The sequence below is a fragment of the Ornithorhynchus anatinus genome, chromosome 3 (genome assembly GCF_004115215.2).
Source record: "Ornithorhynchus anatinus isolate Pmale09 chromosome 3, mOrnAna1.pri.v4, whole genome shotgun sequence".
In the NCBI taxonomy this organism is placed as follows: Eukaryota; Metazoa; Chordata; class Mammalia; order Monotremata; family Ornithorhynchidae; genus Ornithorhynchus; species Ornithorhynchus anatinus.
The window spans coordinates 82,845,757-82,862,083 of record NC_041730.1 but is presented as its reverse complement, the minus strand read 5'-3'; the positions used below and the strand labels follow the sequence as shown (position 1 = coordinate 82,862,083).

General features: G+C 44.2%; 1 protein-coding gene across 2 annotated transcripts in view; it reads right to left on the bottom strand.

Moving 5' to 3' along the window:
- Positions 1-657: 657 nt before the first annotated feature.
- GRID1 (glutamate ionotropic receptor delta type subunit 1) overlaps positions 658-16,327 on the bottom strand; it is an 842,873-nt gene continuing 827,203 nt past the window's right edge. The window contains exons 15-17 of one of the 2 annotated variants that reach the window (XM_029061434.2): positions 13,204-13,444; positions 12,878-12,969; positions 1,254-1,342 (exon numbers count right to left, since the gene is read on the bottom strand). In XM_029061434.2, coding sequence (XP_028917267.1) covers positions 12,880-12,969; positions 13,204-13,444 — 331 coding nt within the window. In that variant the 3' untranslated portion in view covers positions 1,254-1,342; positions 12,878-12,879. Of the gene's footprint in view, positions 1,343-12,877; positions 12,970-13,203; positions 13,445-16,327 lie in introns of both variants that reach the window. The other variant, XM_029061433.1, reaches the window with a different exon arrangement.

The following is a 16,327-nucleotide window of genomic DNA, read 5'->3' as shown; positions in this document are numbered from 1 at the left end:
CCATCTGGGCCCTTCTCTTACCCAAACATGCCTTTAGGAATACAGCGGACTCCAAAAGCTGTGACCTATAGCTTTCCCCCCGCTCTTTCCATGACCTGGGTTCAAACAGAGATATCCAAAAGAAAAGTGAGACCAGTGGGTGATGGGAACATGACTAAATCACTTCAAAGGTAAGCAGCATGTCATATGCCCGAGACACTCGGCACGCTGGAACGAGTCCTTTTGAAGGGGTGGCTGTTCTTGTTAGCAGAATGCAATTGCTTTGATGTGTGGATTATTGGGGTGTTTTTTTGCTATTTTGTTTTGTGTGATTTTGGAAACAAATGATTGGACTAGGCAAAGGTCTGCTCATTCCTAGACTGTAAGCTCCTTGTGGGCAGGGATTAACTCTGTTGTAGTATACTTTCCCCGGTGTTTACTACAGTGCTCTGCACGCACTAAGCACTCGATAAATACACTGATCGATCGATTGGACTGGGGGTAATAGAAGGCCCAGGAAGGCCTCGGGAAGAGAAAATGTTGAGCTTAAGGAAAATGGAAACTTCCCCTTTTACTCCATACTCCTCTACCCACCAAAAAGGGAATGGGTTAAAATCTCTGAAAAAGGCTTCCTGCCCTCAATCCCAGTAACACGTCTTCTTTGGCACTGCAGAACGATCACAAGGAATTTGCCTTTTTATTCATATAGAACAAAATTTACAAAGTCATTCATACATTTTTTGTTTTTGTTTTTTTTTTACTGACTTCGAAAATTGGGAATATTCAAAATACACTTTTACCCCACTTCATTCTTCCGTTATTTACAGATATGTACAAGAAAAAGGTAAGAGTTTTTTCTTTTTTTTCTTTTTTTTTTTTTAATTGTATTAAAAAGCTCTGCTGGTTGGTTGCTTGGACGATCGGTTTGTCAGGATCATATGGATGTTCCATGGGAAGGCTCCATGACTTCTGGAATGACCCCCCCGGGCACAGCCTGAAAAGACATTGGGATGGGGGTTTTTACGGGGCTTTGACGAAATAGTCCTCCATTCGGTGACCTGTGTTTACATTGTATCGAGGGCATGGTAGCTGAGCTGCTGAGGGGCAGCGGTAGGTTACTGCCGGAGGCAGATGTGAGTGTCCTGCTGGGTCCATGGCCTGTCTGTTCTGGCAAAAACGTGGTGACCGAGAGCTGAGTGTTCTGGTATTCGCGCACGGGTTCTAAGGTCTGACTGGATGGCATGCCCCCGATCTCCAGAGCCGAGATCTCAATGGACGCGGGGGAAATCTGCTTGTGGGCGATGTCTTCATCGATTAAGCTGTTCATACGTCTGTGGACCTGCTCCAAGTTGACTTCTTTATCCTGGTAAGAAAGCAGTGAATGATCAGTCCCAACAAGATGCTCTGTCTGTCTGTCCTCAACTTGTGCAATTGGATGGATATGACTCACATTTCACCCCCTCCACCATGCCCACCCCTCAACCCACTTATAACCCTCCCACAGGGTGGATGGAATTATACTGGGTGATTGAAGTAATAATACTCTAGCTGCTCTGTATCGAAAACCATTTAGCCCTGCATTTCCCATTCTCCCTGGTTTTGAATTACAGCCAGCTCTCAAATACCCATGCACATGGTGGACAGCGGTGACAGAAAATTGAAATCTGCATTTAATTGAAAAACATAATTTTAATTGTTGGTTTTAGCCCCCCACCCACTTAAACTATTTCCTAGAACTTCTAATAAGAAACAAACTATTCTGAGGTTTGCATTTCTCCCCCTTTCATTAGACATTCCATCAGAGGGATGTTGAGAGATGGGAGGGTGGAATAGGGAACAGGGAGAAGGAGAGATGGGGAAGAAGAAAGAGGAGACAGAGGAAATAGGGAAAGGAGCAATTTATCGGAGGAAAGGGGGAGAAAGAGGAGAAGAGGTGGGAAGAAAGAGGAGGGGGCGGAGAAGAATGGGAGGAAAGACAGAAATGGGAAGAGAAGAAAGGAAAGATCATCAACAAATGGGATAAAGCCCCTCTTGAATAACTGAATTATGCATTATGTCACAATCCCTGAACTCCTTTGGGTTCAGAATCTTGATGATGCCCCAGCTAAGCTGGCAGTGAAAAAGTGATTGCCACATCACTAGAGCTAGCGGATCTGGTAACTACAAGAGAGCCTCTCTTCCGTCACTACAACATCCGGGAAAGAGATCCTGACCAAGACAGGCACTTCTGTCAAAGGACCAAAAATCTCTTGAGATTCTATGATGGCTATTCCCATGTATGATCACTTTTGGAAACATTATGAAAATGAATGCAAACCCCTCTGCCCCCTCACTCCATGGAAACTGTCCTCTCAAAGATCACCGATGATCTTCTTCTTGCCACAGCCAACAGCCTCTAATGCATCCCAATCCTCCTCAACTCTTCAGCTGCCTTTGGCAGCCTTCCCCAACTAAGAGCTCATTTCCCCTACTCCCTCTACCTTCTGTGTAATGCTTGCACTTGGAGCTGTTCCCTTTATGCACAACACACTAAACCCTACAGCATTTACACACACATTCATAATTTATTCATGTTTCACCTTCCCCTCTAGACTGTCTGTAAGCTCCCGTGGTCAGGGAACATGTCTAGCAACCCTGTTATACTGTACTCCCCCAAGCATTTACTACAGTGCTCCTCACACAGTAAGTGCTCAGTAAATGTGACTTATTGAATATTGTTTTCTTTCCAGGTAGAAAGGCAATATTGTTGATAGCCATACTCTGGGAATTAATTCCAGGTTTCATATCAGACCCAAGTGTCCACATATTCCTTCCAGGAATGCCATAAGCAGAGGGCTTTCTCAATTATTCAAGCTAAACCAAAACCCTCCCTCTACTCTCATCTCCACCTCTTCAAACCTATCATGCAAGATTAAGAGTATCAGTGAGATCAAGAGGGGAGAAAAGCACTGGAAATGTGGAAATGAGTTTGTAGGTGCTATACAAGGAGAATATGTGCAACTATAATAATAATAATAATAGTAGCAATGGTATTTGTTAAGTGTGTACTGTGTCTCAGGCACTGTACTAAACACTGGGCTGGATACAAGCAAATCGCACTGGACACAGTCCCTGTCCCACATGGGGCTCACAGTATCAATCCCCATTTTACAGATGAGGTAAATGAGGCATGGAGAAGTTAAGTGGCTTGCCCAACATCACACAGCAGACAAGGGGCAGATCCAGGATTAGAACCCATGACCTCCTGACTCCCAGGCCCATGCTCTATCCACTACACCATGCTGCTTCTCTATTTTAGTATTATACATGCTGTATTTTAGTAGAACATGTAGGACTACACCCCAGCATCCATAAGCCCCTTTGAAGAGACTCTGGATATCACTGGGTATGAGTGACTTTCTCATCAACATCAGCTTGTTTGGAGTTCCGGCACCCCAACACTGGCAGAAGGCAAGGACATCTCCCCATGTCCTTCTCCCTGTGTGGTTGGGCCCCCTTTTTGAATGATTTTCCCATACAGATCCAGAAAATGGGAACATATTTGTTTCATGAGACCTTAAGAGCCCCATCTTTGATCCAAGGGAAAAACAGAACTGTTTCTTTGACTGAATCTCTAAATCCCATTCTGTAATATGTTCTTGCAGGTAAATATAAGAAAGCTTGGGCTGAGAGAAAACAATATTCTAATCATACTTCTGGTCTTTATACAGAATTACCAGTTCTATGTCCAAAGATGTGCAAGGGAGATGCAATATCCAAGCATTCCTTTGGGGACAATCAATTTTGTGCGGAAGGTGCATATGGGTAGGTGGAGCAGATATTCAGCACATTATTTCAGACTTTAAAACGTCAATGTCAGGTATATTGATTTTTCAGACCACATAGTGGTGGGCCTGCCTTTATCAGTTAGAAGGTTTTAGGATTCCAAAGCTTACAAGAAGGAGATTGAAAAAAATATATGTCTTGACAGAAGATGGAAAAATCTGGAAATGCAGAACTTAAAATGCAGTATCCTTAGTGGTCTCCACTTGTCCAGATTGTTGAGGATTGTGCTCAGATGGCTATGTTTTAAGTGGAGTTCCGCATGGGCAAAGGGAAGGAGATAGATTGATTAGGTGAGTTATCTTTATTAACTAAATTGTGCAGATAATTGTTCTCACTTCACTTTGCCTTCATAGCTCCAATATTAGAATTATTTGGCATAATGTTCTGAAGGAGTCAGGAGATTACAAGGTCAATTCTTTAGAGATTTCAAGAGAGAATCCAGGCTTCCTTGTTTGTATTCAATTGTAAATTCCTTATTAGATTTTTTAAAATAGTATTTGTTAAGCACTTATTATTTACCAAGGATTCTACTAAGTACTGGAGTAGATAGAAGACAGTTGGGTTGGCTACAGTATCTATCCCACACAGGGCTCAGATTCTTAGGTTATACACTTCTGAAGGAAGGGACTAAGTATTATTTTTTAATTCTATTGAATTTTCCCAGACAGTACAGTGTTCTCTATTTCATGTTCTCTATTACAGTGTTCTCTATTACATATTCACACTAGTATGCCCATCGTCACTGAAAATAGCCATTTGGTCCAAGGAAAGGATATGTTCTGGAATAATACTGCAGGAACAGAGAGGGACTGTACTCCAAAGATCAAACTTTTTTCTTTAAAATAAATTCTAATCCCAGCTCCCCCATTGACTACTATGTGACTTTGGAAAAGTCACAACTTCCCCACGCTTCATTTGCCCCATCTGTAAAATGATAATTAAATATATTCTCCCTCCCTGTTAGACTGTGAGCCCCTTATGGGACAGGGACGTGTCTGATTTGATTGGAGTGTATCTATTCCAGCACACAGTACCTGGTCCATAGTAAGTGCAAATCAAATATCACAATCATTATTATTTAAAGAGAGGTCAATGCCCCGTCAACTTGCTGCTCTCCACAGTTTGCAGCTATTACAAAAGAGTTTGGAGATTCAAAGTGGGGTAGAGGAGATTGCCATGAAGTTTCCTGTGGCCATAATGTAAACTCAAAGTAGGTCACAAGCGGGATAAAGGGAAAGAAGAGAAATTTAGGCATATCTATGTACCTGAACATTTGGGTAATATCACACCTTCCCCAAATACAAGATTGGTTGGCAATTACTTTGACTCAAAGGTGGCACTGCTGATATCCATCCCTACTTTAGAGAGGGAAGACCGTACCTCCCAATACGTATCAACAGTTATCTCTGGTGATGCATAGTTACGTGGGGGTGACTGATTAATAGGAGGATGTGAAGCTTAGTTTCTGTACCTGAACCTTTAGGTATATAGCCTTGTCAATGTTTATATTGTGCTTGAAAATTCTCCAGTGGTTGCTTATCCATTTCCGTATCGAACAAAAACTCCTCACCATTCTCTTTAAAGCACTCCATCACCTTGCCCCTTCCTACCTCACTTCACTTCTCTCCTTCTACATCCCAGCCCACATACTTCACATCTCTAGTGCTAACCCTCTCACCATGCCTCAATCTCGCCTGTCTCATTGCCGACCTCTGGCTCATGTCCTGCCTCTGGTCTGGAACACCCTTCTTCCTCAAATCCAATAGATAATTACTCTCCCAACTTTCTAAGCTTTATTGAAGGCACATCTCCTCCAAGAGGCCTTCCTTAAGTTCCACTTTTCCTCATCTCCCACTCCCATCTGCGTCACCCTGACTTGCTCCATTGGTTCACCTTCCCAGCCCCACAGCACTAATGTATTTCTTTGTAATTTTATTTATTTGTATTGTTGTCTGCCTCCCCAACCCTGGACTGTGAGCTCTTAGTTGGCAGGGATTGTCACTGTTTATTGCTGTATTATACTTCCCCAAGTGCTTAGTACAGAGCTCTGCACATAGTAAGTGCTTAATAAATACAATTGATTGAATGAATGAACAAGTACTGAATCCGCATTTTACAGAAGAGGGACCTGAGTTCCAGAGAAACTAAGTGTCTTGACCATGGTCACCAAGCAGGCAAATGGTAGGGCCAGATTTAGAACCCAGGTCTTCTGACTCCCAGGCCAGTGCTCCTTCCACTGGGCCACACTGTTCCTTGCTTTGACATTTTCTTCAAAGCCCAACAGCATACTTTTGGTTGACTTCTCCAGAATTTAAGAGTGAAAAGTGAAGTCTTCCTGAGACTTGTCTGGACTGAAAATTTAGTGGAAGGAGGGAAATAGATCAAATTTAGTCAACTTTTGTCAATTCAATCACTGTCACTAATCCCAGAGTCCCAAGTCTCTTTCCTTAAATATATTAAGGGGAGCACAATTGTTAAACTCATATTATACTCTCACTGTTCTGAAGAAGGTTAGGTTCTCACAACTATTTAACCGGACCCTTTTCAATGAATCTTGTTAAATTCCATTTTTAGTTTAAGGGAGGAGTAGAGGCCTATGGAAATAAAAATCAAAGAAATATAAAAGACAACCTAAGTTCGAGGGCTTGAACTACAGGACTTTTGCAATCAAAGGGGCAAGGACTGGAATCAGAAAACCTTGAGGCAGTGGCAAGGCTAATACTTCTTCCATTCTGAAATGTGAATGGTCCACTCAGCTCTGAGTATGAAAGAACACACACCACATATAAGTCTGGGATTCTGGCAATGAACAGGGGTCAAAGGAAGAGCAATTCCAAAATCCCACAGCATTTCAATCCTTCTCCTCCTTCCTTTTCATCACTTGTAACTAAGGTTTGGGGAGCAGGGAATGATTGGCTATCCAAGAAAGGATGTGGGAGTGATTTGCATGATTAGCTAAATTTTAGTAAAAGCAGTGCATTCCATTACGTTATGCAAATTCCAATAATAGCCTTCTTAATATGAATTACTTTGGTTCCCCTCCTAATCATCCTGGGGATTCAGCGATCGGCCAGGTAATGATATGGAGGCAGATGTGGAGAGAGGCTTTGAGACTTGCTAGTTCTGCCATTAATTTACTGTGAGCAAGTGACCTACTCAAACATCACTTAACGTTAGATAAAATCCACTCACTGCATGTGCAGTGAATTTGGCCTGATTTGGGCCCGACAGCTCCTGTTGGTTATTAAATATGACTCCAGATGCAAGCAGAAAGCCTACTTTGGCACTGACATACGCAAACCCTGATAAATAGACACTGCTCCAGAATCGAGCTGCTGTTCAGTTAAGTGGAAACAATACAATGTATTTTAAAATGGTAATTAACTAAGCCCTCATCGCTACAACAGCTGTTACAAGTGGAACTCATTAGGGCTGACATTGGTTGAGGTCCACCACGGCCACTGATTCAAGTTGGAAAGGAAGAAAAATTTGACACTCCTCAAAGCGGCTTTTCTTGTCCAGAAATGGGGTGGATGGGGCAGGGAAAAGAGACAGGGATAACGAGAGACAGGAAGAGATAAACAGAGGCAGAATTTTATGGCCGGGTCTGGGCCCCTTCCAGAACTGGTTTCTCCTTGCCAGAATTATCCAATGCAATTGGGATAGCACGCTTGAACTGAGACCTGGCTAAGTGCTTTCTCTTAGGTAGCAAGTACTTCGCTTAAATAGACTCCCACCAAAGGAGCCGAAGAGACCGAAGAGGAATGCCAAGTTGGGAGTGAGGTTCACTAGCTCTTGACCTTAAGCTATGATTCAAGACATAATTTCCATCAGCAAGGGACCTCAGCCGCCCATTGAAGAAAGCCTGGGATCACCAAATAGCAAAGCAGTTGAGTGAGCTGCTTTGGGCAGAGACGTGGAGTTTCCTTATGCTTTATGCACTTGCTTTTTAGCCAGTAGAACAAGGACTTCTTCCAGAGAAGCAAAGGGATTTGTGGGTGACATGCAGCCTAGGGAGTGGGCATGGGATGGGGGTCAGGAGATGTGAATTTCAGTCCCGGTTTCCCCATTGACATGTTGATTTATTGTTTTGCCTCTTGATGACCCAGTTGCTGCCTCTTGAAAAGGAGAATAATAAGTCCTATACCCTGTCATCTTCACTGCCAGCACACTAGAGATGTAGTGAAGACAAGTGAAAAAACACATGTGCATGGATTATTCAAGGGGTCTGAAATAAAGGTGTCTAATAATAATAATAATGATGATGGCATTTGTTAAGCACTTACTATGTGCCAAGTACTGTTCTAAGCACTGGGGGGATACAAAGTAATCAGGTTGTCCCACATGGGGCTCACAGTCTTAATCCCCATTTTACAGATGAGGTAACTGAGGCACAGAGAAGTTAAGTGACTTTCCCAGAGTCACACAGCTGACAAACGGCAGAGCCGGGATTAAAACCCATGACCTCTAACTCCCAAGCCCGTGTTTTTTCCACTGAGCCACGATGCTTCTATTTGAGTCAAAGTTCTGTTAGAACTGTGGTGGTCTCAAGGGCAAGAACAGAAGCTGCCTCAAAGCATGTTCCAACAGGGGGGAAAACATGGAAGTGTTTTCATAGGCCCATGGCAAGGCCTTTGGGGAAGACCAAACAGAGAAAGGAAATGTGGAAAGCAGTGTGACCTAGTAGAAAAAGCACAGGCCGGGGAGTCAGAGGACCTGGGTGGTAGTCCTGGTTTGGGCACCTGCCTGTTGTGTGACTTTGGGCAAGCCTCTTTCTCTTCTCTGTTCCTCATTTTCCTCATCTATAAAATAATAATGTTGGTATTTGTTAAGCGCTTACTATGTGCGGAGCACTGTTCTAAGTGCTAGGGTAGACACAGGGGAATCAGGTTGTCCCACGGGGCTCACAGTCTTAATCCCCATTTTACAGACGAGGGAACTGAGGCACAGAGAAGTTAAGTGACTTGCCCACAGTCACACAGCTGACAAGTGGCAGAGCTGGGATTCGAACTCATGAGCCCTGACTCCAAAGCCCGTGCTCTTTCCACTGAGCCACGCTGCTTCTCAATGGGGATCACATACTCATTCTTCCTACTACTTAGACCATGAGCCCCATGAAGGGCATGGACTGTGTCCGATCTGATGATCTTGCATCTACCCCAGTGCTTAGAACAGTTCTTGGTGCATAGTAAGTGTTTAACAAATACCACAGTTATTATTGTTACTGCGGGAGAGAGAGTTTAGCCAGGGAAGTTTGCTGGGGGGAAGGAAAGGGAATTATCTGGCGCCTCAATCTCAGACCTGAATTCTAATCCTGGCTCCTCCACTTGTCTGCTGTGTGACCTTAGGCAAATCACTTCACTTATCTGGGCCTCAATTACCTCATCTGTAAAATGCAGATTAAGACCCCATGAGGGACATGGACTCTGTCCCACCTAATTAACTTGTACCTACCCCAGTGCTTAGAAGAGTGCCTAGCACATAGTAAGTGCTTAACAAATATCATATATAATGAAATAGTACGGGAGAGGGTGTTCAGGGTCAGAGAAGGCACCAGGAGGACAAAGAGAGGAATATTACTGAGCCAAAAAATGATGATCTTTATAGGAAGCAGAAAAACGGGGGCTTTTGAGAATGGCGAAGCAGTGTCTCCCCACGGCTGTCAAGTTCAGCCTCCTCACTTGCCTTATTCAGAAAAAAACAGGAAAGAGACTAAGGGACAACAAAAAGAATCATCAGAGTGAGTCCATGACAATTCTAACTGCTTCTACTTTACCCTGCTCCAAACACTTTCTCTTTTGGGCTATTTATCTTCTTTTAGGAATATTTTATGGTAAGAAAAATGCACGGCTTCCACCAAACCCTCAGATCTTTATCATATCAAAGAACACTGTCACTGCACTTGAAGAATAAACCGAAGTTGGAGAGCTATAAATCTACATAATCATGTATTTCTCCAGGAAAAATGACAGATGAAAATCCAAGTAGATATAAAGGCATAGAATGTTATTTGAAAACTTACATTCCTGGAGTCAGCATGAAATCATAGGCAGAAAAGACTACACCTCCAAAATGCTGCTCTTGATATTAACCTTGATAGTACCATGGGCAAGATTTTGATCTTTTCAAGGCTTTAAAGGGGGAAACCATCAACAGGTCAAGAGAAGCAGCATAGCTTAGAGGAACGAGCACGCGCTTGGAGTCAGAGGTCATGGGTTCCAATCAATCCCGACGCTGCCACTTGTCAGCTGTGTGACTTTGGGCAGCATAGCTTAGAGGAACGAGCACGCGCTTGGAGTCAGAGGTCACGGGTTCCAATCAATCCCGACGCTGCCACTTGTCAGCTGTGTGACTTTGGGCAAGTCATTTAACTTCTCTGTGCCTCAGTTACCTCATCTGTAAAATGGGGATTAACACTGTGAGCCCCATCTGGAACAACCTGATTACCTTGATTCTAACCCAGTGCTTAGAAGAGTGCTGGGCACATAGTAAGTGCTTAACAAATACCATCATCATTATTATTATTATTATTAAGCAAAAGTTGGGGGAAATCCTTCTTGTGCTCATGTGGGCCTGATGAGTTGGTTAGTTAATGGTACAGGGATTTTCTGAGAGCTGTTTCCTGCAATTCGGCAGGGTCATCCTGGAAGATGTCAGGATGGAGTGGTGCAGTCTAGGTAATTGGAGCGATATTTTATCCTCATGTGTGTTTGACTTCTCAGTAGGTTGGAGTTTCTTTCACTGACAGCTCCCATGTGAGGCTGCTGGTGACCCCACAGTTTTCCTCCTCAGGCCTTCTTATCAACTCATTTGACATATAGGGGCCAGGGGTTGGGGGAATTTACCCAGGGGGCAGCAGAGCGATAAGTTAAGGGTGGAAAAGCCAAAATGGGCTCTACCAATTTGGGGGTTGAGCAGAAGTCAGAGTCCCTGAATGGGGTTCAAAAATGGGTTTAGTGGTTTGTGGCTCAAAATACACAGATCTTGGGGAGTGCATTAGAGTTGTCTCAAGGAGAGTCTATTCCCAGATGGATGCTTCTATTGAAAATGATTTTTAGCAAGTGAAAAACCACTAAAAACCAATCCTGAGAAAGGAAGGCCACCACCAAAAGAGCAAAGCATTTCTGCAGTGAACCTATTTAGGTTAGTCACCAGTGCAGATACGCAGAGTCTGGCAAAACTCTCCAGCGTAGAGAGCCTGGACCTCTGCATAATGTGGACCATTTGGGGTCAGCAGATGTTTGATTTGGGCTATACTCTGAGAAAGAGCAGTTCTGAGGCTCTTGGAATAACCCGTCCAGCTCTCCAGCATTCGCAACAGGGCAAAATGTAGGCTGGGTGTCTCTGACAGCTTAACAGGTCCCATTCTCTCAGACACTCTGAGCCAGTTAGCTCTCAAGCCTCCCCCTCTCCTAGCCTTACATCTGTACCAGACAGTGACTATTTCCCCAGATCCTGAGGTTTTCAGAGAGCTGGGATTGCTATGAGTCCTTTATTTCCTCACAGAGCATTTCAGTGATTGTTCTCTCAAAGAGAGTTTTTGGAATGACTACGGCTTCCTAGGACATCTCCACTGCTCTAGTCAAAAAGGCAGTTCGGAGTCTGGTTGGCCTGGACTTTCAGGACAAGCAAGCATGAAGCCCCAGTACTTCAGCTGAATCGACGATTAGAAAACAATCTAAAACAATGCCGACATTCACTGAGTTTTTGTGATTTTTGTCAGGCAAAACAAACCCAGGCTTCTGCACTGCAACACACCTCTTTCAACAGACCTGTTAGGAATTGCCAGCGGTGCCTACCCCCTTCAACGATCCCTCGTGAGGTGGAGATTAATGGGATTTCTATGCTCTTCCAGCTAGGGCATAGCGACCGCTGCTTCTCACTTGGAACTAACATCGGTTTGAGCTCAAGTAATCTGCAACAGTCTTCTTGCTTCCATAATTATGAGAGGTTAGCTTGATAAGCATCTGAATTGATGTAAATGGATCCCAGCTTTCATCTAGACTGCTCTGTGAATGAGTCTAGTATTTGTTGGCGGGTGTTGCGGAGAGGACTGCTTACAGCTCTGTCCAATTATCAGGGGGCTACCTCAAACCTATTATAATTGTGTTTTTTGTCTAGGGCTTACTGTGCACCAAGCATTTTGTACTAAGAGCTGGGGTAGATAAAAGATTATCAGGTCCCACCCACGTCCAAGTAGGAGGGAGAACTTGTATTGAATCCCCATTTTGCAGATGAGGGAACTAAGGCCCAGAGAAGTTAAGTGACTTGGCCAAGGTCACACAGCAGGCAAATGGCAGAACCGTGTTTAGAAACCAGGTCATCTGACTCCCGGACCCATGCTCTTTTCATTTTAGTCTGTAAACTCATCTAGACATTAAGGTCAATGTGGGCAGGGAATGTGCCTGTTTAATGTTATATTGTACTATATTGCACTATATTCTACAGTGCTCTATACTGCACAGTGCTCTGCACACAGTAAGCGCTCACTAAACATAACTGACTGACTGAATAGGCCATCCTGCTTCAACATGTCTCCTCCCATTGCCTTTGGAAACTATTTTCTACTAGAGATAATAATAATAATTATGGTACTTGTTAAGTGCTTAGTACGTGCCACTGGTGGACATACAAGTTAATCAGGTTGGACACATTCCCCCTCTCCCACACGGAGCTCACACTCATAATCCCCATTTTACAGATGAGGGAATGGAGGCGTAGAGAAGTGAAGTGACTCGCCCAGGGTCGGGATGTCGGGGAGGGCTTCATTTTCAGATCAAAGGTAAAAATAGAGCCATCAGCAGAGGCATCCGGGCCAACCCCTGGGCCAAGACAGCACACTTGGTGGGGGTAAAAGTAGTTAAGTCATCTAGGACTACCATGGTTTCTCCCAGGGGAGACCTCAGAGAAGGAAGGTGGTGAGCTCTGCCTCCGATCTAGTGGGAGAGCAGGTGTTCCCATCACCCCCAAAAGGACACACGCAACATGGCCGTCGACACCCGCCGAGTCCGTGACTGGCAGACTCAGTGAGGCCCAATGTCAAAAGGGCATGGAGTCCGGACTACTCTCTTACCCCTAAAGTTGGTCTCTCCAGGTCAAGGTTGAGGCACATTGGCGGGGCAGGGTGGGGTAGGGTGCACTGATGTTGCCCATGCTGTATCTGCTCTATAGATAAATAAAGGACTTTAGTCTCCAGGGATGTCCGGGAAGCACCTTTCACAAGCACTAACAAAAGTCACTTTGATGCAAATAAAAAGGTAAACACTGTCAGACTCTATTAAGTCTCCCACTTAACCGACTGATTAAAATTATTTGGTAAGAAAAACACCTAAAAGGCCTACAGCTTCACTTTCTTTATTTTCGACTTCCTTAAAGGTTAGAAGAATAAAAGGGATGGACCTCTTTCGGCGTTTCCTGGCGGCAACGGTTGCTGTTCCACCACAACTCGAGGGCTGCCACCAAGCAGGCAAGGAGGAGGCCGACGGCTAAAATGCAGAAGACGCCGGCAAAGCTGTGGAGCTTCAGGGACTTCCCGTCGGTCTGGGCGCCGGCGTGGCCATTCAGATCGCAGCGCCCCATCCGCGGCCACCACTTCTGCTTCAGGACGTCCAGGTCTCCCGTGTCCTGCAATTCCAGGATCCTGTGGAATACGTTCAAGAATGAACAGCACGGTCACAGAGCGGGCCCTGGCCCTTCCCATCGTGGGTGCTTCATTTTCCATCACAACCCGATGAGGGGCTGTGGGGCTCCAGAACCCACTTTACAGAGAAGCAGCATGGTGAAGTCAAAAGAGCTCGGGTTTGGGAGGCAGAGGACCTGGGTTCTATTCTCTGTTCCACCATTTGCCTCATGCGTGACCTAGGCAAGTCACAACTTCTATGGGCCTCAGTGTCCTTATTTTAAAATGGAGATTCAATGCCTGTTCTTCCTCCTACTTAGACTGTGAGTCCATGTGGGGCATGATTATCTTGTATCAACCCCAGTGCTTTCAGCACATAGTGAGTGCTTAACAAATTCATCATCATTATTATTTTCATTATTTATAACTGAGGAAACCTAAGGACAAAAAAGTGGAAAACCTTGGCCAGAGTGAAAAAGACAGCATACAAGACCCTGCAGTCTCTGAGCATCTATCTAGACAGTCACTCTACTCCAGAGACAAGAAGCCATCCAAAGCCCCGTCAACATTTCTTATTTGAGATGTTGTGAGGTCAAAGCATTCCCCATAAAGTCCAACCCAAATCCTCCCTCAATTGGAAAGCTCAAATTAATTTTTCTGCTATGGTTTTGAGATGGAGCCCTTTTCCTCAATGACCTTAAAGCCTTGGGGTAGCTAGATTGAACCAAAGTAGGGGCCCAATTTGGAACCAGATAATCCCTTCTTCATATGGGAAAATTATGCAGGTAATCACTTCAGGTGGCATTCACTTCTTGAGTGCTTTAAAGCACTCGATCACCTTGTCCCCTTCTACCTTACCTCGCTGCTCTCCTATTACAACCTAGCCTGCACACTAACACCAGTAATGCCAACTTATTCACTGTACCTCAGTTCATCTATTCCACCACTGACCTCTTGTCCATGTCCTGCCTCTGGCCTGAAATGCCTTCCCTCTTCATATCTAATAGACAGTTACTCTCCCCCGCTGCAAAATCTAATTGAAGGCACATCTCCTCTAAGAGGCCTTCCCTGTCTAAGCCCTCATTTCCTTTTATCCCACTCTCTTCCGCATTGACCTTGCACTTGGATTTGCTCCCTTTATTCACCCTTCCTTCAGCCCCACAGCATTTGTGTTCATATCCATAATTTATTCATTTCTATTAATGTCTGTCTTCCCTCTGGACTGTAAGGACATCGTGGGCAGGGAAAGTATCTACCAACTCTATTATATAGTACTCACCAAGTACTTAGTACAGTCCTCTGCACAAAGTAAGCGCACTGAATAAATACAATTGATTGATCGAGTCCCTGTTACCATTTGTATCTATATAACTGGGGGGAACGGGGATTTATGTGGCCTGCATATAGGCAATTTTGTGATTAAGGAAGAGGTTGCAGGCAGAATTAAGAGTTAGGTAAAACGGAGACGATGCTGAAAATGAGAGAATGATTTTGCCCAGTATTTCTGCATGTCCCACACCCAACATTCAGTCCTTTAGAGGTCAGTCAGTGCTGTAAAACTGAGGCCTGTAACCAGGGATTTCTTTGATAGCCTCTCCATCCTCCATTTCCCTCTCCCAAATCCTGCTGGCAAAACCTACCTCGAGGAACTCTGTCAGCTGAAAATTTGATAAAAACCAAAACAGTTCTTGTAAGACAAAGACAATCTGAAAATGAAAACATGATCGATTCCATATTCCCTCATTCTTACCCATGGGAATATTGGCCACGGCAATGCTGACGTGTGTGCATTGTAAAGGCGATGTGTATTGAGGCAAAGCTGTGTTTGGCTCAAAGACTTTATGTTGAAATTCATGATTTACACGTTCTCTCTATGGCTGGCCTCGTGTTGTGATTATAAACATGTCTCTCCCATGTGGGATTAATAGGATTAAGCTTGCAGCTTTAATAATGCATTGTACAAAAGATGCTCATAAACTCCTTTGTGGGAACTGATATATACCCACATGTACATCTCAAAATGACAGAGTTACTTCCTCCAACGCCAACATTCTTTTCAAAGTCAATCCATAGACTAACTTTATCAGGATCACTCCCATGCAGATTTGATTTTCTCTATTGACATTTAGATCCTACAACCGGACGTACTTGATGCTGGAGTCTGGTACAGTTCCATATACCTGCAGGACTCTTGATCAGTGCTTGGCGAGTGACCATCATGTAATCTGGTACAGCAACAAGAAACTGCAATATGGGCACGATCGTGGTTTTGTAGTTCTAGCCAGATTTCAAGATTTGTGTCTTCCACGAAGACATTTAGGGGCAGAGAATACATCTACCAACTGCTACACGGTACTATCTTAAGCATTTAATACAGAGTTCCGTGCACAGTAAGTGGTCACTAAATGCAATAGATTGGTTTATCATAATAATTATGGTATTTGTTCAGCGCTTATTATATGCCAGGCACTGTACTAAGCACTGGGGTGGATACAAGCAAATCAGGTTGGACGTAGTGCCCGTCCCACTTGTGGCTCACAGTCTCAATCTCCATTTTACAGATGAGGTAACTGAGGCACAGAGAAGTCAAGTGATTTGCCCAAGGCCACACAGCAGACCAGTGGCAGAACCGGGATTAGAACTCAGGGTCCTAGCCTATGCAATGGGAAAACTTAGCTCTGCCCAGGTGAAAGTTCTCATTTCGCCTTCTCTCCCTCCCTTCTGTGTTGCCTATGCAATTGGATCTGTACCCTTTAAGCTCTCAATATTCACCCCATATCACTTATGTGCATATCTATAATTTATTTTATGTCTCTCTCCCCTCTAGACTGCAAACTCCATGACGACCAATTCTGTTTTATTGCACTCTGTTCTACTCTACTCTCCCAAGCACTTAGTACAGTG